This window comes from Peromyscus maniculatus, chromosome 11 (assembly GCF_049852395.1).
Source record: "Peromyscus maniculatus bairdii isolate BWxNUB_F1_BW_parent chromosome 11, HU_Pman_BW_mat_3.1, whole genome shotgun sequence".
Taxonomy (NCBI): Eukaryota; Metazoa; Chordata; class Mammalia; order Rodentia; family Cricetidae; genus Peromyscus; species Peromyscus maniculatus.
In genome coordinates, this window is record NC_134862.1 from 93,474,636 (window position 1) to 93,496,402 (window position 21,767).

The window sequence follows — 21,767 nt, forward strand, 5'->3', positions numbered from 1 at the left end:
ATAGAGTACACCCTATATTTTCTTTTTATGGTAATTGTAACTCCAATGATGGGAAATCTACCTTTTATTACCCTTGATAAAATTGTTCATATGTTAACCCATACCTCTCCCAATCAGCAAATTTAATTAACATTCATTTCTAGTTTTCTCTATAAACTTTCTAGAAGTGAATGCATAAATCTTACGTGTACAATTCCACAGGCAGTGATAAACTCATGCACTCATCTCTCTCACAGAACCCTCAGGATGGGCAACATTCCTACCACCCCAAAGAATTCCCTGGACAACCACCTTCCCGCCTACAGAAGCCATTTTTAATACTATTCACTGCTGATTCTTGTCTCTTTGCTTGCTCTTGAGAACATATAAATGAATCATCCAGGATCTGCTCTTTCTGTTTGGCTTCTGTCCTTCAACAAGATGGAGAACCTGGTCCAGGATCTTGCATTTGTTGACAATTCTTCTTCTCCTCATATTGTATCAGATACTATTGTATGGCACACCACGTTTGGCTTATCTATAAACAGCTGTGTTGTTTTCAGTTGCTGTGTCTTATGAATAACGTTCTCACAAACATGCTTGTAAAACTCTTTCTGTGGGCATGCTTCCTCTCATTAATCTCTTAGAACCATTTCTTTTGTTTTCTTAATGGCCTCTATTGTTTTTCCCATGTCGGTGATTTCTTTTCTTATCTCTGCAATTTCTTAGCTAGTATTTACTACGGGTTTAGAAACTTAGACTTAATAAAGGGCCGTCCTCCACATGCACACTGTAACTATAAATACCTATATAGTTATATGGACTCATATCTGTCTTTATAGTCTTTATTGATAATGATTTCTAATCCAATTCTGTTACAGCAAAAATGTTTCAGTCTTTTGAAATGCATTCAGACTTATCACATAATCCCACATACCATCCCAGCAAATGCTCCGGCTGCACCATGAGGTTTTTTGTTTGGTTTGGTTTGGTTGTTTTGTTTTGAGATATGTTTCATATAGCCCAGGCTGACCTCAAACATGCTATGTAGCTGAGGATACCCCCTTTCTTCTTTTTCTTTTTCTCCTTCTTCTTCTCCTTCTTCTCCTTCTTCTTCCTTCTTCCTCTCCCTCCTCCTCTTCCTCCTCTTCCTCTTACTTCTTCTTTCTGCTGCTGCTGCCACTGTTGCTGCTGCTAGAGAATTTTATTGCTAGATTCACATGTATAAGGTTAGGGGAGGGTCTTTGGGGTCCAACCCTCAAATCCTGGGAATAAATAGTTAATAGACAGTGGACCGAGAAGGCATAAGTGGGGAGGCTCTCCCCTGCCTGGAATGTCCCCCACTCAGACTCCAGATCTCCTGGATGAGCTTGGAGCTGCCTTTCCCCACTCCCTCTACTCTCTTCTATTTTCAGACCTGTCTGCTCATCTGCCCCTTAGTCAGTCCCACCTGGAAGACCCAACCGTGGGTCTAGCACCCCAGGATTTGTCATGGGCCTCTCTTGGACAGAGAGGAGAGCACAAGCTGCATCCTACCTCAGTTTCCCCTCAGCCTAATCCCTTCTCCATTGCCTCAGAAAGATGGGTCCTACCCAAGGCCTCAACGCCTTCAGATTGGTGGTCTACCTCCATAACTAACTCTGCTGGTCATGGTCTGGTGAGCATGACAAGCAAAACAAACCCAACCCTGTCACTTCCACATCTTGGTCTGTGTGGTCCCACTGTGGGGGGGGAGGAGTACAAACTAAGGTATATTAAGCCTAAAGGGTAGACTGGCCTACCTGCTTGTGTGGATGTACATGAACTGATCCTCTTGTCTCTACCTCTGAAAGTCCGGGGATTACAAGTATATACCACCACACTGATTTATGTAGTGCCGGGTGTTAAACCCAGGACATTATGCATGCTAGGCAGGCACTCTACCAGCTGAGCTACACCCCAGCTCAGCTACACCCCAGCTCAGCTACACCCCAGCTCAGCTGCACCCCCAGCTCAGCTGCACCCCAGCTCAGCTACACCCCAGCTCAGCTGCACCCCCAGTCTACACATGCACTTGGAAGAGAATGTGTAATCTTTCGGGGTTGGCTACAAGGCTATAAACGTCTTTCAGATCAAAATAGGCTAGTTTATTGTCTAGATCTTCTGTAATTTTGCTGTTTTGAGTTTTGTCTGGTCATTTGGATTTCTAAGTCATTAAAAAAAAGTGTATCCAGTTCTGATTGTGGAATTGGTTTTTTGTTCCCACTGATTCTGCCAATTTCTTTCAAGTCTTTTGTAGCTATCATTACATGCATACACGCTTAGAGAGTTATTACGCTTTCCTGATGAATTCATGTTTTATTATTATGAAACTTCCTTTCTCTGGCATAATGTCTACTCTTGAGGTATGCTTTGTCTGACATTAGCATATTAATCACCTATAATTAATAAAGCTCTCCTGTGCCACTAGCTCATCATTGTCGATTGTTTACTTTCAATCCGTGTCTTATTCTTAAAGCATCCATCTTGTAGACAGTAGATAGTTTGCTTTGAACAATCATAAATTTTAAAGAAATCAAGAAGGGCATAAAAGGCCTTTCTAACCCAGCAGGGAGTTCTTTATTTCTTCTCTTATATATTTTTCACATCCAGAATTTCCATTTGGCCCAAGGTCAGAAGTTATTCTCTGTGTCATGTTTCCAATATCCTTTATTCAGACTTTGAAGCTATTTATTAAGTTTAATTTACATTCCTGTTCTCTTTGGTCCATTAATTCTGCTTCCTCTGGTTTTTGGCATTTCTTTCACGATTCTTGTGTTCCTTGTGTTCCCGTTTCATTTCTTCTGAGCTCATGTCCGCTGGAGACTCTTAGCTACCTTCACTGGTGGTGCATACCTTGGCAGAGGGTCAAGAACCTCTTTTCTCGATTTTATGGCCTCCAAGTGAGTTGGGAAAGCGGGCGTGTATCAAGGTACGACAAGGTGATGTAATTCTGCTTTAAACACACCTATACAAACTCGCTCCTCTGGGCATTGTCCAGAACCTCTACCTCAGCACAACTCAGTTCCAGAGGTGACCTTTCCCTGTGATGACTGCCAAGGCCCAAACACTGCAGAGTGTTTCGGTGAAGGCACTGTGAGAGGAAACTGCCCAGCTAGCTTCTGCTTTCCACCCCAGCGAGGGTGGAGGATTTTACTCTTCTGACTCTGAATGCACGTCTAATTCCCTGTTCTAGAAAATACATGCAGTGGACAGTTGTCTACTCATATGAAAGAAGCTTAAGGAGGAAACAGCAAGCTTTGCTGGTTGATTTTGGTTGGGTGTGTTCCCTTTAAATAAATGAGTTGCTATAGCTGAAATTTGATATACCATCCAAGGAAGAAATATAACAAGCCATGAGCCCAGAGAAGTCAACTGTAACAAGTGAAAATTTTGAATAAGTCAATTAATGAGACTCACTGAGTGATAAAAACAGTATATCAAGCAAGCACTTAATCCCAGAGGGAATTGATTTTATAGACTTAATGGCATCGATGGTGCCAGATTTCTGGCCCCTGAGGGAGAGTTTCCCAGCCTTCTTCCAAGCTTCCCCTTACCCTGCCCACGCCTGTGCTCTTGCCTGGAGTTCCAGCTAGAGAGCATGCTGCAGTGTGAACAGACAGGCACCCAACTGGGCCTAAAAGGACTGAAATGCAGAAAAATACACCAATAGTCAGTGTTGTGGAAACCTGGCTGGTTCTGGTGTGGTCTGAGTTCTGAAGGAAGGAATCTTCCAAGGGTGCAGTTATCTACTCCCTGTATGCAGTGGGCAGAGCTCTGGCTACCCTTGTAGGAGAGGCATGCTCATGTCCACTCACGTGTTTTATTTCCTGACAGGGAATGTCATTTCCAAAGAACCACTTTGTCGCTGGGAAGCAGAGCCTGCGAAAGCCAGAAGTAACTGTGGAAAGAGTCTACCCACCTCTTATTTTACAGTAGGGAAACTGAGGTCTGGGTGGAGGGAATAGTTTGTTCAAGATCCCAGTGGGCCAACCATAGGCCAGCAACCAACAAGCCAATCTGACTTTTTTTTTTTTTTTTTTTTTTTTTGAGACAGTGTTTCTCTGTGTAGTCCTGGCTGTCCTGGAACTCACTCTGTAGACCTGGCTGGCCTCAAATTCACAGAGATCTGCCTGCCTCTCGGCCTCCGGAGTGCTGAGATTAAAGGCGTACCCCACCACAGCCCAGTGCCAATCTGATTCTTAAACTCATGGTTTCTCCACCACCAAGATTTCCATCAATGCCCATTTCCAAAGCCCATTCTTTGTAGCCCTTTATAGCCCACTAGAGGTCACCCATTTTGATGTCTCCTTAATGAACTCACACTTGGCGTCTAGAGATAGGTTTTTATTCCCTTTTGTTCTGCATCTTACTTCTCTTCAGAATTTTTATTTTATTTTCTGCTGTGTTTGAGCACATCTGGGGGGGGGGTACACATCTGTGATCATACGAGACTAGAGGGTGATGTCATGCGCCCTACACTGTCAACTCTCTGCTTTATTCCTTTGAGGCAGGGTCTCTCAGTGACCCCGGAGTGAGGCTGGCAGCCAGCAAGCCCAGGCAGTCCTCTCTTTTCCCCAAACAGCAATGGCATTACAGATGTGCACACACAACCACACTTTTTATGTGGGTGCAAAGGATTTGCGCTTGGGTTCTCACAACACACAGTCATTTCTATAGCCATCCCTGCTTTCCACTGTTGACAGCTTTTCTACATTGTCCTCCAGGCTGATCTCTGACTCCTGCCCCAGCCTCCTCTGCATGCTGAGGTCACAGGCCTGCATTTTGACAAAGGGTTTACAGAACCAGAATTGAGAGACAGCTCTCAGGACCACAGGGGACCCTCCTCTGCCTCCACAGCCTTGAAGGGTGAGCAGTCACTGGGCTGTTTACTTAGCTGTCTCGGTTCTTTTCCTAAACCACCATGTTGTGTCAGCTCTGTGAGATGCTGGGCGCATAGGACTGAGTGAAATGGTTTTAGTTACCTGGTAGGTGACAAGTCACAACCCAAGAAATCATGAGCAAGCCAGGTGAGGTTGCACACATCTTTAGTCTCAGCACTAGGGAAGCAGAGGAAGGTGGATTCCTGTGAGTTCAAGTTGACCTTGATCTACACAGTGAGTTCCAGACCAGCCAGGGCTCCACAGTGAGACCTTGTCTCAAAAAATGTATAATAAATCATGACTACCTGCCCTGTGTGCTACCTGCATGATGGAGTTATATCTGGGCTCTGTGGATAAACCAAGGATGGACACCAGCAGACACTGATCTGAACACACTGCTGTCCCTTCTATACAAGTGTGCCAGGTCCTGTTTTTTCCCCAGCATCCCACAACGTCCACTTGTAGGTGGTGACAAGTAAAAAAGTTCATGAATGGCTGCAGAGCCAAGCATGATAGGCCTTGTAAACACAGCATAAGAGACAGACAGAGTCCTGTAAAATTTGTAAAGATAGACCTCAAAGACAGACAGCAGCTACTGGCTAAATCTGATCCACAGACTTTTGCTTATGTCCTAGATCATGCTTGTTCTTGTTTGTTGGAGATGAGTTGATTCTAAATTTATTTAATTTATTTATGAATTACATGTGTATGCACACACACACACCACAGTGCACATGTGGAGGTCAGAGGATAACTTTGTGGAGCAGGTTTTCTCCGTCCACCCTTTCACGGGATCCAGGGAATTGAACTCAGGTCACCAGGCTTGCATCGCAAGCACCAGTACCCATGGAGTCATCTCACCAGCCCGTGTTGTGTTTTCTTTTTTAAGTTGAGCTCTCTCTATCTGACCTTAAAATGTGGGTGTTCAGCATCTGTGGAAGCAGAGTAAATGGCAACACCACCCATTTATTCCAGAGTGACTCTGACTTGGGTTTAGTGGAAATCAAACTCTGTGATTATTAATTTTTTTGTGTGTTGACCTGACTAGGCTCAAGGATGCCCAGGAAACTAATCAGAACATCATTTCTAGGTGTGTCCAGGAGGGAGTTTCTGGAAGAGATTGTCACTTGAGTTGGTGGATGATAAAGACCCACCCCCACCATGGCAGGCAACACCATCTCATCTACCCAGAGTTTGCGTGGAATAGAAAGGAAGGGTGAAATTCTGGGGTTCTTTTAGCTGGAACATCCATCTCCTCTTCTTCTCTATCTTCTGCCTCAGAAGTTGGCTTGGTTCTTAGACCTTCAGACCCAGTCCGTATGAAAATGCTGGCCTTCTTCATTCTTTAGCTTGCAGGTACCACATGGTGAACCTTCCAGGTTTTCATATCTGCTTGAGTCAATTCCCATCTTAAGTCTTCTTGACACACCTGATCAGCTCTCTTTCTCAAGAGAGACCAACTCACATCAGTCCTCTTAGGTCATACACAACCCTTGAGCTGGCCATGGTCCTCACTGTCTCTGAGGGTCTTCCCAAGACCTCTTGTCTGGTTGATGTTATGGATCTTGGAGACTGCATTCTTGGTCTGGACAGTCACAGAAATCCTTGTAGGGAAGAGCAGCTCAGCTGGGAAGCTAGGAAGACCCTGGAGCTCTAAGAGCTTATGGAAAGAAATACAACATGAGTAATGTGGAGCCATTCTGGAAAAGGGGCTGAGCAGGAGAGAAACAGAAGACCCTTTTCTGGTGTCTGCTTTGTGTCTGCCTAAGTTACCTGAGGAGTAGGAAGGCTTTGTTCCAACTTCATCCTGAGATTTTTCAACCAATCCTGGTGTCTCACATGGATCTCACCTCCTTTGCCTCTTGGCTGAGTGTCATCATGAGGACCAGGGACGTTAAAGCGATAAGGAAGCTGTGATCTAGTCTCCACATTTGAAGAAGCTGAGTCTAAAGAGGAAGAGGACAGTGATTCCCAGGAGCTCTTCATCTGGAGTATCCAAGCCAAGTGGTCAGCTCTAAACACACGTACATATGAGCAAGGTTAAATGGACTCAGTAGTAGATGTGTGTGTGTGTGTGTGTGTGTGTGTGTGTGTGTGTGTGTGTGTGTGTGTGATATGTGTGTACCTATATGTAATAATAATGAAAGAAGAAGAGGTTGTGAATTTGAGAGGGAGTGGGGGAAAAGAGACGTTGGAAGAGGAGAATGGTAGGTGAAAATGATGTAGATCTAGAACTCATATATGAAATTCTCAAAAATATCAAAAATTTTAATAAAAAATAAAAGGGGACAGCATCTTGGTGAAGGGACAAGGTCAAGACCAAATGACAGCCAACTCCTTGTCCACTCGGCCACTGCTACACAAGAGGAAGACACAGAAAATAAAATAAAAGGGAGGCCGATGTGGAGACAGGGGAGTCTGTAGGATAGCCTCCACCACTGAAATCTCCAGGACTTGGGATTCAGGGGAGTTCTTCTGTCCAGAGGAAATGTGTTTATATAATCCTCCTTCTATGGCTGGTGGGAAAAGAATCCTTCAAATCCCCCAAGGAATCTTAGGAAAACTCCATTAGATTTTAGCCTTCAGCTGTCTGAGTCATAGTAACTATAATAAATTCAGAATGTGTATTTTCTTAACATTTCTCTCTTTGGGTAGGAAGGCGGGGCTTACAAATGTACTAAGTGTGCCCAGTGGGAGGGCCTCATCATTAGACATGATCTCGCCCCATCTGGATGTCCAGTCAAGAAATCTTCTACAGAATTCCAGAGGAAGAAGGTGTTGGGATGCAGGAGTCAGATTGAGGTGGGTATAAGCAGACTCCCCATGGCCCTCTGACCCTTTCTGTAGAGGGCAGACACACAGACTGGTCACTGTTTTGGAACACTCTGCTGCACTTCCGACCCCAGCACCACCACACTTCCACCAGGCTGAGGCGGTTCTCTTCGGGGCTCAGCTGAAATGTCTTCCTGGTGCCCTGTGCTTCAGGCAGCTCACTGGTGTCTAACAACATATATATTTCGTTGCTTGACCCCTGCTCTTGACCTCTCGTAAGCTCCATTTGTCTATGTCTGTGTTGTCCATAACTACCACCATGCTGGAACATAGGTGGTGAGCAACAAAAATTTAACCAAAGCCCCTAAGATGCTATCCCCTGCCTCCAACATGACACAGTCCTTATGGAGGCCAGTCATAAGGCAGACGAACAGTCAAAAGCGTTCACCCCTTGGCTCCCTCATCCCATAGGCACTGTCTTGAATCTCCCGTTACAAACTGAGTTGTACATGTTAAGGGGCAGCCCCAGCAGACAGAGGATTCACTGGCGTGGGTTGAAACAAGCCATCTTCTCTGGGAGCTGACTGAAAAAGTGAGTCTGCTGTATTATCCCATGATTCCTGGGGGCACAAGGCTGAGAAATATGGAAATGTCCCATAGATGGAATAAAGAGTTCTCAGATTGGAGTCCCAGAGTCACAGTTCAAGGACCAGTGGCCAGCATTGGGTGGCTTGGCTTTTCTGGTGCCTCATTCCCCTCTTGGGGGAGCCTGCAGCACTGGGCCCTTGGTGGCACCAAGATGATTGATGTTTATCAGAGGAATAATTTTCTGTGATTCTCCAAGGTCAAAGTCAACTGTTCACAAACTTGAGTTCCTTCAGTTTGGGGTGGGAGCTCATCCCTATACATCCTGCTCTGTGTAGGCTAGTGGTCCTGACAAATACCTAACACTTCAGTGCTCTGCACACTGAAGAGTGCTTGCATATATTTACTTGACTGTTAGATTCTTGCAGCCTTGCAGGGAGCTTTGAGCCTCTCCCCTGTTTTCTGGGTGCCCACAGGGATCCGCAAAGATTAGGACACACAGAGAGTGGAGTTGGGGCGCGGCCAGGAGGCCCTTCTTGTCACCTTCGGGTCTCTCTCACTTGCCTCAGAGAGCCACAGGTTTTCCAGCTGAATCTGGGACGTTGCTGGGGGAACTCGGGACATTTCCCAGCGGACAGGTGGGCCCGACTAGCACATCAGTGTGGAGCCACCCCATCATTTTCTGTTCCCTTCCAAGACAGGGGATGCTCTCCTCATGGCCACATTGGTGTTTGTTGTCCACGTATTCTGTAGTTTAAGTGCTGGGCGTGGAACTCAGAGCCTTGATCGTGCCAAGTTCTACCCTGAGTCACGTCCCTGGTCCCCAACACTGTTATTAAGCTCTGTTGAGCCCCCCAGCATCTGAGACCCAACACTGGGTCCTGGCCATGTGTGCATGTTTGGAAAGAGCAGCCAGGCACACAGCCCCGTGTTCTAGTCCCTGGAGGGGGAGAGGGGGCGGGCCGGCACAGGCCTGAGCCTGGAGAGACCTTGCCCACTGGCTGCTTAGGGAAGCAGGCCCGGTAGATTTGGGATAGACTAGAGAGGTGGGAGCCAGGCCTGCTTCTCAAGACTCCAGGCTATTGTCCCCAGAAGAGGACCCAGAAGGACCAGAGTCCTGGATGCAAAACAAAAGGCCAACAAGGGAGGAAGCTGAGGGAGCCGCTTATCTCGTGTATTTATTCTTCCTCCGTATTTCCTCTGATGCTCTTCAGCCCAACTCCCCCCGCCCCCGCCCCGCCCCCGCCCCCAGTCCCTGGTTTCCTGGCCACTATCTAGCCAATAACCTCCCACATTTGCATTCTCAGCCCCTCTCTGCTCCCATAATCTCTTTTCCAGGCTCTTCCGAGGGCCATATTTACCACCACACAGGATTTCCGTCGATAACAGCAGGGCCTGGCCGTTCCAGAACTGCCCCATCTCCTCGTGGGTGTCTATTTACAGCAAGGCAGGAATCTTAATTTCTCCGAAGAATGTGGCATTCCTTAGGTGTTTAACCTACACGGGACCACCAAGTGAGCTTGCAACACCTCGCTCCCATCCTCCGCAGCCAGCGCTCTGAATCAAGACTTAAAAAGAAAAAGTCGGCTCCGTCTGTGTCTCTCTGTGTGTGGATGCCTCAAGTGCAGACATAAGTTACTCAGGAGGCTTGTCCAAGGTGGGTCACTCACCCACAAATCTCTCCTCTAAGGATGGCGGGTCCGCAACTCCAGCAACCCTGGGGAGGGCCTCTTGCGCACAGGAAAGGGATACAGCGCCCCCCTGTGGTCATTTCTCTCATTCATTAACACCAGGGCTTTTCACTTAAAAAAAAATGTACTCACAGGCAAGGTGTTTAACTTCTAGTTGATGTGTAACATGCATTCAAAAAAAAAAAAAATGTACAGCTTCACAGCCTCAAAAAACTCCGCCAAACGGACACAATCAAATAAGCCAAAGCCTAGAGTATTTCCCTAGTCTGAAGCCTTTCCCATCCTCCGACAGCCACCCCCACCCCTCGCCTCGCACCCGCGCTCCCTAACCCCACCCCAGGGTAACTGCCCTAACCCACACATAAGTTTTGCTCTCTGTGAGTTACCTTAAGAAGCAGAATTCCAGAGACCTAGGGGATAAAAGACCAACTTGCCTTACAGAACGAGGAGGCCAGGCGCCTTAAGCCCGACTCGGGTGCTTTACTTGGTTTTAATTGTCAAGATCACTGACTCCTTAACACCACAGAAACTGCGAGGACTCTTAGGGAAAGGATAGTCTGAGTGAGAAACACGACTGTGGGCAGAATGCCGAGTGTGCAGGTGAAGTGAAGTGAAGAAATGAAGGCGCTTGGAGCCCGAGAGGCTGGGTCTCCAGCCACTGCACTGGTAAAACTCAAAACACGTGTTAGCATTTCTCACCAGGGAGGGAGGAGAGTTCAAACGTGTCATCTTCAGCCCGACATATACACATCCCCCCCGCCATTTCTAGGCACCTGCTTTTGCAGGAAACCATACCCTCTACCCCTTTAAACAAGGATTACATGTCAGAAGCACAAGGTGGCATGTGTCAATTGTTGTGGTGTTAAGATATGGCTTTAAAAATTTTATAAGGGCCATCGAGATGGCTCAAGCAAGTAAGGATACTTGTGGCCAAGCTTACCAATCTAAGTTCAATCTCTGGAACCCATGTGTTAGAAGGACAGAACCTACTCTCAAAAGGCACCCTCCATCTCCACAGGCATGCCGTGGGAAGCATGTGCCCACCAATAAATACACACTACACACAAGACAAATGAATGAATCTTTAAAGTTTTTTTTAATTACTATTAGGGACACTTAGTACAGTCTTAATACCATATCTTTGACTTTATTTTGACTTTTTTTTAAAGTCAAAGAAAAGACACACACACACACACACACACACACACACACACACACACACACCATACACAAAACCAGTAACATTGTTTAGTCCCAGAAAATCTCCACCAACCCCAGAGAAGCCCTGTGCTCACTACATGGTTAATTCCATCCTCAAAGCCAAGGTGAGGTGAGGCGGCCAGGCCTTACCAACAGGTGTGTCGCACAGGCTCGAGGGCCCTGGGTCCTTGTCAGGGGGAGGGTTGCTAACCCTTCTCTCACGGCATCCACAAATGCAGCTGAAAGAGTAACAGCCATATTAAAAAGATAAACATTAACCTTAATGGGGCTGGATTAAATTAATTCTAATAACTTATTCTAATTCCACGCGTCCAAGTCATGACATTTCAACGAAATGAAAATAATTCCAGTGACCTTTTACACTCTGTTACTGCGTGAAGCCTTTGGAATCTGCTGTATAATTTATATCTATAGCACGTCTCAATTTGAGCGAGCCGCATTTCCAGTGGAGTGCGGGGCTGCGCTTTGGGACTCCAAACAGTGTGTGGAATGCTGTCAGTATTCTGAATTATTGCTTAGAAAAGGATTGTTGGTGGGACAGATGGCCGAGCCAGTAAAATAGCTTGTCATGTAAGCTAACAGCACGTATTCAAACCCCAGACCCCACAGTAGGAGAGAATCAGCTCCTGAAAGCCGGCCTTGGATCTCTACACCCACACCATGGTGTGGGCCTGCATGCATGTGTGTGACTGCACATGCATGTGCATGTACATACACACACACACACACACACACACACACACACACACACACCATACACAAACGCCATAATAACAATTTACTTAAAATATTTTTAAAAATTAAGTACACAAATACCTTAAGGTTATACATTCATTTGTAGTCTATCTTCTTTTTAATTAATTAATTAATTAATTAATTAATTAATACACCCCAGAAGAGGGCACCAGACCTCATTATAGATGGTTTGTGATCCACCATGTGGTTGCTGGGAATTGAACTCAGGAAGAGCAGCCAGTGCTCTTAACCTCTGAGCCATCTCTCCAGCCCCAGTAGTCTATCTTCTTAATCATAAGAAACAACATATTTGGTGCTGAGGAGAACGTTCCATTGGTAGCATTTGCCTATACCCTCGTTGCTTTCCATTGCTGTGATAGATGCTGTGACCAGAAGCTAGCTGAGGAGGAAGGTTCATTTGGCTTACACATCCCAGGTCATACTCCGTCACTGAGGGACATCAGAGCATGAGCTCAAGGCAGGAACTGAAATAAAGGCCATGCAGGATGCTACTTACTGGCTTGTGCCTTGTCTTATACATACAGCTCAGGACCATCTGCCCAGTGGTGGTCCCACCACAATAGAATGGACCTTCCCACATTCAACCATTAATCAAGAAAATCCCCCCACAGACATAGTCACAGACAATCTGATGGAGACCATTCTCCAATTGAGGTCCCCTCCTTCCAGATGACTCTAGCCTGGGTCAAGTACATACACACACACACACACACACACACACACACACACACACACACACAAACCAGCACATTTAGCATGCACAAAGCCCTGGATTCGAGCCTAGTCACCATATAAATGGGGCTTAGTGGCACATTCTTGTAATCCCAGTGCTCAGGAGGTAGAGGCAGGAAGATCAGGCGTGGAAAGTCATCCTGAGCTATGTAGTGAGTTCAAGACCAGCCTGGGCTACATGAGAACCCATTTGAAAAAGCAAGCATCCAAAGAAAGTATTCACATAAGAATGACGCATGAGCAGCAACACAGAGAACTATAGCCATGTTCGGCACTCACATGTGAGCTCCATTGCTCTCATCCTTGTGAGCATCCACTTTGTGTGATGAAACTGAAGTGCAGCAGGGCTGCTCACCCCAACGCCAAAAGTAAGGCAAGGGCATGTAGGTGACTCTCGGAACAGTTGCAGGTCATCCAGCGGTCCAGAGGTCTCCTGCCTGTCACCTTTTTTTAATTAAGCAAAGCCGGGGTGGTCCAGCCAAACGCAAGAGCACAGACTCCCAGACTGACGTCACCAAGAGCTGTTCTGACGGTTTGGGGGACCACAGAGAAGACGAACCCAGAATGTTTCAACACTCATTCCTCTGCACAGTCGTGCCTCTGGTTTGACTTGTGCCTCTCGCTTTCTGCTCCCTGCTGCTCCTCCAGGTGGCTGCAAAAACTTTCTCTTGAAGCCTTGAAAAGGAGAAAAATATCATTGCCTTAAAGACTCGCTTAAAAAGAAGGTGAGGGCATTGGATGAACTCACTGTCTTTGAACGTCTTTCTGACCAGGAGTTCTGCAGTAGTTGGTTTTGTCCCCAGGACAGAATTCCTGGACTAGCTGAGCTTGACAAGGAAGAGACATTTATTTGGTCTCAAAGTTTCAGTGGTTTCAATCCACGGGAGTCGTCCCATTGTCTGGGGCCTGATGACAAAGGAACAGAGGATGGTGGGTCGGATAGTGAAGGAAGCTGCTCCCCCTCTTGACAGCCAAGAAACAGAGAGTGAAGAACAGGAAGGCACCAGTATCCCCTGCAAGGCGTACCCCCAACAACCCAACTTGCTCCCATTAGGACCCATCTCCTAAAGACTCCACTGAAACAAGAGCTCATAGAGGGGTGTGTGTGTGTGTGTGTGTGTGTGTGTGTGTGTGTAAATTTAATAAGGTGCAATGGGGAAACAGACTCATTAATACAGAACAAGGAAGACATCGCTGCCGCTGTCCTGTCCTTCTGTCCTGGGCAGGAAGGGGACCAACCACAAGCTGCTTTCTGCCACTTGACCACTTGCCCTGGCCTCGACCACCGAAGAGAACCAACAGGCATCCCCTCCTCAATTTTAACCAGTCAAGTACCCAGAAAAGACCACACCCATCTGGCCAGACAGCCCAAAGGTCATTGGCTGAACTGAACGAATTCCCACAACACTTGCCCTTTTTTGTCTAAATAAAAGGGTTCTGATTCTGACATAAAGCTGAGGACCAAGCCTTCGGCACCCTTTAGAGGATACTTGAGATGTAGACTACAGCAAGAGTTTCTCTCAGGAACATTTGAGCCTAGGTTTGAATTCCAAATGCAGAGCCAGGTGAGTGGGGGTGGGGATGGGGGCCAGCAGATAAAGACTTTGCCTACTCAACAGGGTGTGGAGTCTCAGTATTCACATAAAAAAGCACAGTGCTGAGGAGATAAAGACAGGTGGATTCTGGGGGCTCACTGGCTAGTCAGACTAGCAGAACTGGTGTGCCCCAGGCCAGTGAGAGATCTTGTCTCAGAAAACAAGGAGAGGTAATTCAGTAGTTAAGATCACATACTGCTCTTGCAGGGGATCTCAGTTCAATTCCCAGCCCCATTTTATGGAGCAGCTCACAAGCACCTGAAAGTCCAGCTGTGGCTGGGGAGTGTGTGTGTGTGTAGTGTGTGTGTGTGTGTGTGTGTGTGTGTGTGAGAGAGAGAGAGAGAGAGAGAGAGAGAGAGAGAGAGAGAGAGAGAGAGAGAGAGAGAGAGAGAGAGAAAGAGAAAGAGCAAGAGCGAGAGAGTACTCTGGCCTTTACAGGCACTCACATGCACAGACACATGATTAAAAAAATATGGAGAAGAGCTAAGGATGACACTAGAGGTTGGCATCCACACTCACTGTGCACACACACGTGTTCATTCTTGAACACACACACACACACACACACACACACACACTCACATTCAGCCTGCTGTCAAGTGATCTGAACAGAAGCTGTGTTATTCAGCATTTGTGTTCAGAAAGAAGAAAATCTAGCAGGTATCAGGGTATCAAGAACGCAGAACGATTTTTTAGAAGCTCGGTGCCACAATGCCCCAGTGGGAGGAAAAAGTGCTGCTTTGTGTCTATGGTTGCAACTGATCTTGTCATGTAGTTCTGCCCCACCACAACCAGGGCAGATACCTGCAGATTTATTACATCCTTCTATTATTCCGACTTAAGTAATCACAGTCAAAAGCAGGGCCAGGGAGGGGCAGGGGGCGGGGAGGAGGTCCACTGCCCGGGAGGGGGGCGGAGGGGTGCTTATTATTCTCTAGGACCTAACATTCCTGAGAGACAGGTTATTTTCTAGAAGGATTTAAGGTTTCAGAGCTCTGGACAAAGCCTGAAATTCATCTTTCCAGTTTCCGTGAAGCATGGCGGAGGCAGGGGGAGGAAAGCCAGGGCTCCCTCTCCCCCGCCCCCTCTTTCCTTCCCCCTCTCTCTCCTTTTCAGGGAATGTGCCAGCCTCAAGCAGCTTTCCCGATCCTAGTTTTGTCTTAAAGAAGGCAACAGAGGAAAAAAAGAAGAAGAAAGAAAGAAAGAAAAGAAAAAAAGCAAGGCCATGCTGCTGGGCCCCATGCTTGTGAAACTGGCCGTGATGGATTCTGAATGTCTTCTATTTACTGACTCATCAAAAAAGTAGCCGCTGATTTTCTTAAGCCGATGTTCTTGTGAAAGCGCCCTGTCCCGTTTATTCTCCCACACAAACGTTCACACATACAGGCAACGTGTTACACAATTTGTACATGCTAGTTAAGCCCCACGCCTTAATGATGAGGGTGAATTCATATAGTCCCTGCTTTGGGTGGAAACTCTGTGGGAGGCCTGCTGCCTCTAGGGTTTTGCCCTGTTTCCCATCTCTGAGGGCACAGATGGGGCTCTGGGGCATCTCAGAGTCGGGGCTGTGGGAGGTGTTTGAATCCCTGGGAACTCATCACCCGAAATGAGCACACCCCTCCTAAGCCATGATGCGTTCTAGTGGGTTCCGTTTTTTCACAGGGAGCAAGAATGTCTCATCCCGGCTGATTTCTTTTGTATGGAGGATGTTGACATTAATGTCACTTGTGCAGAGTTAGGTTGGAACTTGGTGTACCGAAAAGGGGTGAGAGTTTAACAAGATTGGGGTCCGGGGATTCCTAAGACCCACTGCAGACCCACCAGCTGGGACCAGCTTAGAGTCACACACATGAATAACCACTTTAAACAAGAGTCCCGGGTGATCCAAGCTCTGGTGTCTATCATTAAATTGCAAGCAAATATTTAAAAACAAGAATGCAGGGGTGGCAGGGGGGAGTTTCCAATGGACAGCACTCTTCCATTCTTTGAGGGGACAGCCATGTGTTTCCAGAAGCCAGAGCCTTGAGATCTGATTCTAGCTTCCCATATATAATGTGGGCAGATTATTTAACCTTCTCAAATCTACTGCCTCAGGCAGGCCTCAGGAGATGCCGGGGGCAGGGATGGGACTCTTAGCTCCCCAGAGACCTGCATCCTTCCTCCATCACTCACTAGAGGGTCCCTCTTCAGCCTCCAGGTCCCCCTACAAACACAAGATACAACTGGAATGTACTGGGCCGGGGTGGGGGGCGGGGGAGGCAAGCTCAGCGACCTCACTTTGATCCCTGGAACCCACGTGAGGGTGGAAGGATCGAGTTAACTCCACATAGTTGTCCTCTGATCTCCACACTCACGTTGTGGCACGTGGAGCCACACACGTATGTTTTATACACACACAATAATACTAAGTGCAATTAAAAAAAAAGATCATATTCATGTCAGTTACTTGTCTGTTGCTGTGATGGAACGCCATGACCAAGGCAAGTTATAGAGAGAGGAATTTATTTGGGCTTATGGTTCCAGAGGGAGGAGAGCTCATGGCGGTGGGAGATATGGCAGGTATGGCAACTGGAGCGGGACGCGGAGAGCTCACATTTTGTTTGCTGTTATCATTTTGTTTCATGGAGATAAAACTGCCTGCTTCTCACTAATAAAGGCCTGGCTTGGGGGTGGGGGTGCAGCTCAGTGACAGCACTTAGGTAGCAGATTGGCGGCCCCAGGCTCAATTCCCAGCACTGTAAAGAGGGAGGGAGAAAAGGGGGGGGAAGGAAAAGGGAAGGAGGGAGAGAGAAAGGGAGGAAAAAATGGCACATGATAAGCTGGAAGCTGAAGCTGTGGTTTAGAAACTTGAAAACAACAACGGAATTTCTGGTACCAAATCCCGGCGTGGATTTCATCCTGCCAGCCTCAGGCAGAGCTGGAGAACGTTGGTCCCCCTCCAGCTGGGACAGGGTCCTCTCAGCCAAGCCCTCCGTTACCTTCCAGGTGAGCAGAGCCCAGAGGAGCAGGGAGGAGCGAGAGCAGGGTCTGGCGCAGCCACTCTTGACCACACTTTACCAGTCACTTCACACAGCTACCCAATGTGAGGTCGCCAGGAGGGACCAGGACTAAACCCTTTCTCTCCACTCAGGTCCAGTGGGGTAAACACGACGATGATACTGAAGCTGCTTACAGACAGGTAGCCAGGGTACCACCTCCGCCCCAACTCCCTCAACTTGAGGGGCCAGCAAGATGGCTCGGTGGGTAAAGGGCCTTGCTGTGTGTGTGTGTGCCCGTTTCTTGTTCGCGTGTGGTCAACCTGACACGTTAGAGTTGTCTAGGAAGAGGGAGCCTCAGCTGAAGAATTGCCTCCTCCGAACGAGTCTGTCCGGTATTTTTTTAATTGGTGGTTAAAGTGGGAGGGCCCAGCCCACGGTGGGCAGTCCCGGCCCTAGGCAGGTGGCCCTGCACTCTGTAAGAAAAAAAGGCTGAGCAAGCAGTGGGGTTGCTCCCCCTGGCCATTAGCAGACTTCCTCCCAGGCTTCTGCGTCAGGTCCTGCCTTCCCTTGGCGATGGACTGTAACCTGTAAGCCAAACAAACCCTTTCCTCCCCGAGATGCTTTTCACCAGAGCGTTTTATCACGGCAACGGAGATGCAAACTAATACACTGTGCGAGCCTCGTGACCGGAGTTCCGTCTTCAGAGCCTATGTAGAAGTGGGAGGGGAGAAAGAACTCCACAAAATTGCCCTCTGACCTCTGACATATGCACCCTCACACACACATAACAATAACTAACAAAATAGAAGTTTCTACAAAAAAAAAAATGCTCGATTTTGTATTCTTTGAATCCATGATGCATATGATTAACTGAACACAGGAGAGATCCTCCCAGGGAACCAGCCCCAAACCCATCTCCAATATAGCTCCTCTAGGTAGGGCTCCTGCCCATGAGGCCCTCAGATGAATCAGTACCACAGCGTGGCCCAAAGGCCCTCCTTTCATGGAGAATTGACTCCCTTTTCTGTATCCCATCTCAAATTATCTCCATCCACATTGACCAGCACAACCTACCAGGGTTGAGCAAGAAACTCAAGTGGTATCATAAACATGGCCCAACAATAAAATGCCAAAAAAAGAGAAAATAATGGCACTCTAGATCTGAATGTAAACCCTAGCAACGCCAATGCCAAGGAGTCCCGTGTCCTTATGAACCACAGTTCAGAGGAGAGAGCTGAAGGACTTTGGGCAACTACCTCACTCTCAATGGAGGCATGGCTCAAAGACATTAAGTCTCAACTTCATTTGCTTTAGTCTCCGGGAGAAGGCTCCTTTGTGGGCCTGGAGAGGGTGGGATTCTTCCCAGGGCTGGTGCCTACAGTGTCTTTCCAGGAGAGCCTTGATGTTTAAATTCACCTGTAAGGCCCTCGGGGCTTGACACTTTTCCTCCTCCTCTTCCTCCTCCTCCTCCTGCTTCTGCTCCTCCTCCTCATCATCATCATCTCCTTCTTCATATCCTGTTTAAATCTTAGCAAAGTGCACAGACCATACAGTCTGCCAGGGAACCATTGCTCATTGCTGCACAATGGCTGCCTGGACCTCCTTTCAGCTTGTAGGACTGAAGTGCTGAACCCGTTAGACACCAACCCCTGCTCTCCCCTCCCTCAAGGAGTCCCTTCTCTCTGCATGTCTAAGTTTGACTACTAGGTCTCCACATAAGTGGAGTGTGTGGCATGTATGCTGGGTGGCTGGTTTCGGTCCATCTACGCTGAACACATGCCACAGGCTTGCTAAATTTTAAGGCTGAATAACATCCCACTGAGTGCCTATGCTTGTTTGTCCATCTGTGCGAGGACACTGGAGTTATCTGTCGCTCATGTATTGTGAAAAACTATGCCATGAAAATACTGAGTACGCCGGGCGGTGGTGGCGCACGCCTTTAATCCCAGCACTCGGGAGGCAGAGCCAGGAGGATCGCTGTGAGTTCGAGGCCAGCCTGGGCTACCAAGTGAGCTCCAGGAAAGGCGCAAAACTACACAGAGAGACCCTGTCTCGAAAAAAAAAAAAAAAAAAGAAAAAAAAAAAAAAAAAAAAAAAAAAAAAAAAAGAAAATACTGAGTATGCCTCAATTTCTAAACCATCAAAAGGTTAAAAGAGATTATTTTAGGACAAGTTTAGAAAGTAATCCAGGCCCTTGTCCCAGAGAACTTATCCAGGCAAGATTACATCCTACAGTCCAATGTTTGGTGCTATTTAAAAAAAAAAAATAGCGGATTCAGTTAGGGAGATTCAAGAGCCAACGTCTTTCACTGAAGAGTCCATCCAGCACTCATCATTAGGTGACCACAACCCACAGAGAAGTTACCGATGGCACCAAGTTGATCACATCAGGAGGAGACAGATTCACTCTAAAAACAGTCTTCTCTGTGAGAGGCCCTGAGATGTTCCTGCTTTGAGCATTTTTTTTTTCACAGTTCAAAACAAAACACCATTAAAACGCTATTTATTTTCTACCTAAGCGGCTCGGAACACAGACACTGCTAATGAAGTCCAGCACTTGAGAACGTGGTGTGACACAGAGAAAAGCAGAGTCCCTCACATCCTGCCTACAGACAACACCCGGAACACTGTCTGCTGACATGTGGCTTACCAACCAGGGTGAGGCAAGACGTCAGGCACACATCCACAGCAGAGGTCCCGTCTCACAGGAAAGAAGATCCTGGAGAGTAAGGAGGATAATATAATTAAAAAGCTGAGACACTATATAACTCAGAGACATGTCAGTTGGGTAGCACGTTGCCAGGACTTAGGATCTTTTCTTTTTCTCTAAAAGCCCTGTGAGTAGAGTGAGATGGAAGCCTGAAGAACTAAGATTCACCCCACCAGGCATTAACGGTGTCCAGAAACTATGTGAACAATCTCACTCGACATCCTTAAGACATTTATATCTGTCTGATACAGAACCAGAGGGGAACATGTTAATTTTCTCAGCCTGCAGATAACACACATACAGAATCTCACAGGCCCGCAAAAAGCTCCCCATATTCTCTAGGGCTCCCACTGCCTTAAAATATAGACTTGCATTTATCTTGGCCACATTAACGAGGTCTGTTTGACCAATACATTTATATTTATGATGACTGAGGGCAGATTATGGTTGTTAAAACTTGTCCTCGGGACATGAAAACACTCCTCTGTCATTAATACATTTGCTAATATAAACTATGATGTCAGGTCAACGTAAAGGGTAAAAATGTTCCTAAAGTACGCGCACATCATTTTTTAAAGCAATTGAGCCTAATGGAATAGCAAAGGTCATCATAACAAACCATTACAGTCTTCGTCTTGGCTACGCCGGCCACAGAAGAACCTCCAAGAAACCGTCATCATTCCTCCAATGTTATGGCATCCAGACGACAGGGATGGCCCACAAGTGAGTCATCCGGGCTCAGATCCGCGGTAGCTATGTGAGCGCCGCACAATCAATTATTCATGTGTTTACAGAGAGCTTTCCTGGTTGATGTTAACCAGAGCCGCTTGCAAAAGGACAGCTCTCCAGCTGTCCTCAGCCATCCCGGGCCTCCAACTAACAAGTCACTTTAATTGCTGGAGAAGCCATCTGGAAGGTGAGCCTCCCCAGCCCAGGCCCTGAGACTTTATTAGGTGCAAAAATATTAATCAGGGATAATTATGACAATACTTTATATACAGGACTCTCAGAGAAAAATCCTAAAGAGGGTGAGAGAAGGTAGGCTTGACCCAGAACCCATTAGGCTCAATGGGGATGGACTATTGAGGACCCGGGTCAGGGATGCATGTAGAGCAAGAGAGGAGAATGAAGGGGGAAGACTGGGAGGCTGTGAGCTCCAGTGCAGAAGGCTCTGTGAAGGCTAAGGCACATGACTGAGGACCACCAAGGGTGAATGCTTTAGGTTGGTCAATAGCCAAATTGACCCACCCATCCAAAATGGCCTCAGGAGAAGGTGGATGGGAAACAGGACCCACAGGCTGTCCAAGAAGACTAATGCTGTGACCAAGGGTAACTCCTGCCTTAGAGCTGGGGCAGTGTGGAAGCTGATAGCTCCACTGATCTGGCCAGAGTTGTGTCTGGGTTGTAGCCAAAGCTGTGGCCTCACTTCTTTGGAGGGTATGGTTAGAGCAGATGAGGAATGGGGGTACAACAGGCACATTTTTTATTAGATAGATTCCAAGGACTTGGTGGTACTGAGAGATTTTTTTTTCCTCTTGTTTGAAATGAAGTGATTTACAATGTTGTCATAACGTGGGGCTGGTGAATGTAGTGTGGTTGGTAGAGTGCTTGCCTGGCATGCATGAAGCCCTGGGTTTGATCCTCAACTCTGCCTAAAACTGGGTGTGGTGGTGCACACCTGAAACCCCAGCACTCAGGAGATGGTGCCAAAAGGGCTAGAAGTTCAGTCATCCTTGGCAATATGGTGAGTTTGAGGCCAGTCTGGGCTACATCAGACTCTACTTCAAAAAGAACAAACAAATAAATGAATCTGTCACAATAGAGCTGTCCCAACTCACTGGACCATA

The 21,767-nt window shown here is 47.1% G+C and overlaps 1 protein-coding gene across 2 annotated transcripts; it reads right to left on the reverse strand.

Moving 5' to 3' along the window:
- Positions 1 to 6,109: 6,109 nt before the first annotated feature.
- On the reverse strand, positions 6,110 to 19,266 carry LOC121821382 (uncharacterized). Of its 2 annotated transcripts, XM_076548141.1 has the most exons (5): positions 18,627 to 19,266; positions 12,917 to 17,917; positions 11,279 to 11,367; positions 6,654 to 6,826; positions 6,110 to 6,540 (listed from the first exon to the last, which is right to left on the reverse strand). In XM_076548141.1, exons 2-5 carry the CDS (start codon positions 13,018 to 13,020, stop codon positions 6,361 to 6,363), a joined length of 546 nt encoding a protein of 181 aa, XP_076404256.1. In that variant the 5' UTR covers positions 13,021 to 17,917; positions 18,627 to 19,266; the 3' UTR covers positions 6,110 to 6,360. The 2 variants fall into 2 exon arrangements, with proteins under 2 accessions (XP_076404256.1, XP_076404258.1); XM_076548143.1 differs by having other exon boundaries at positions 6,731 to 6,826; positions 12,917 to 19,266.
- Between the last annotated feature and the right edge of the window lie 2,501 nt (positions 19,267 to 21,767).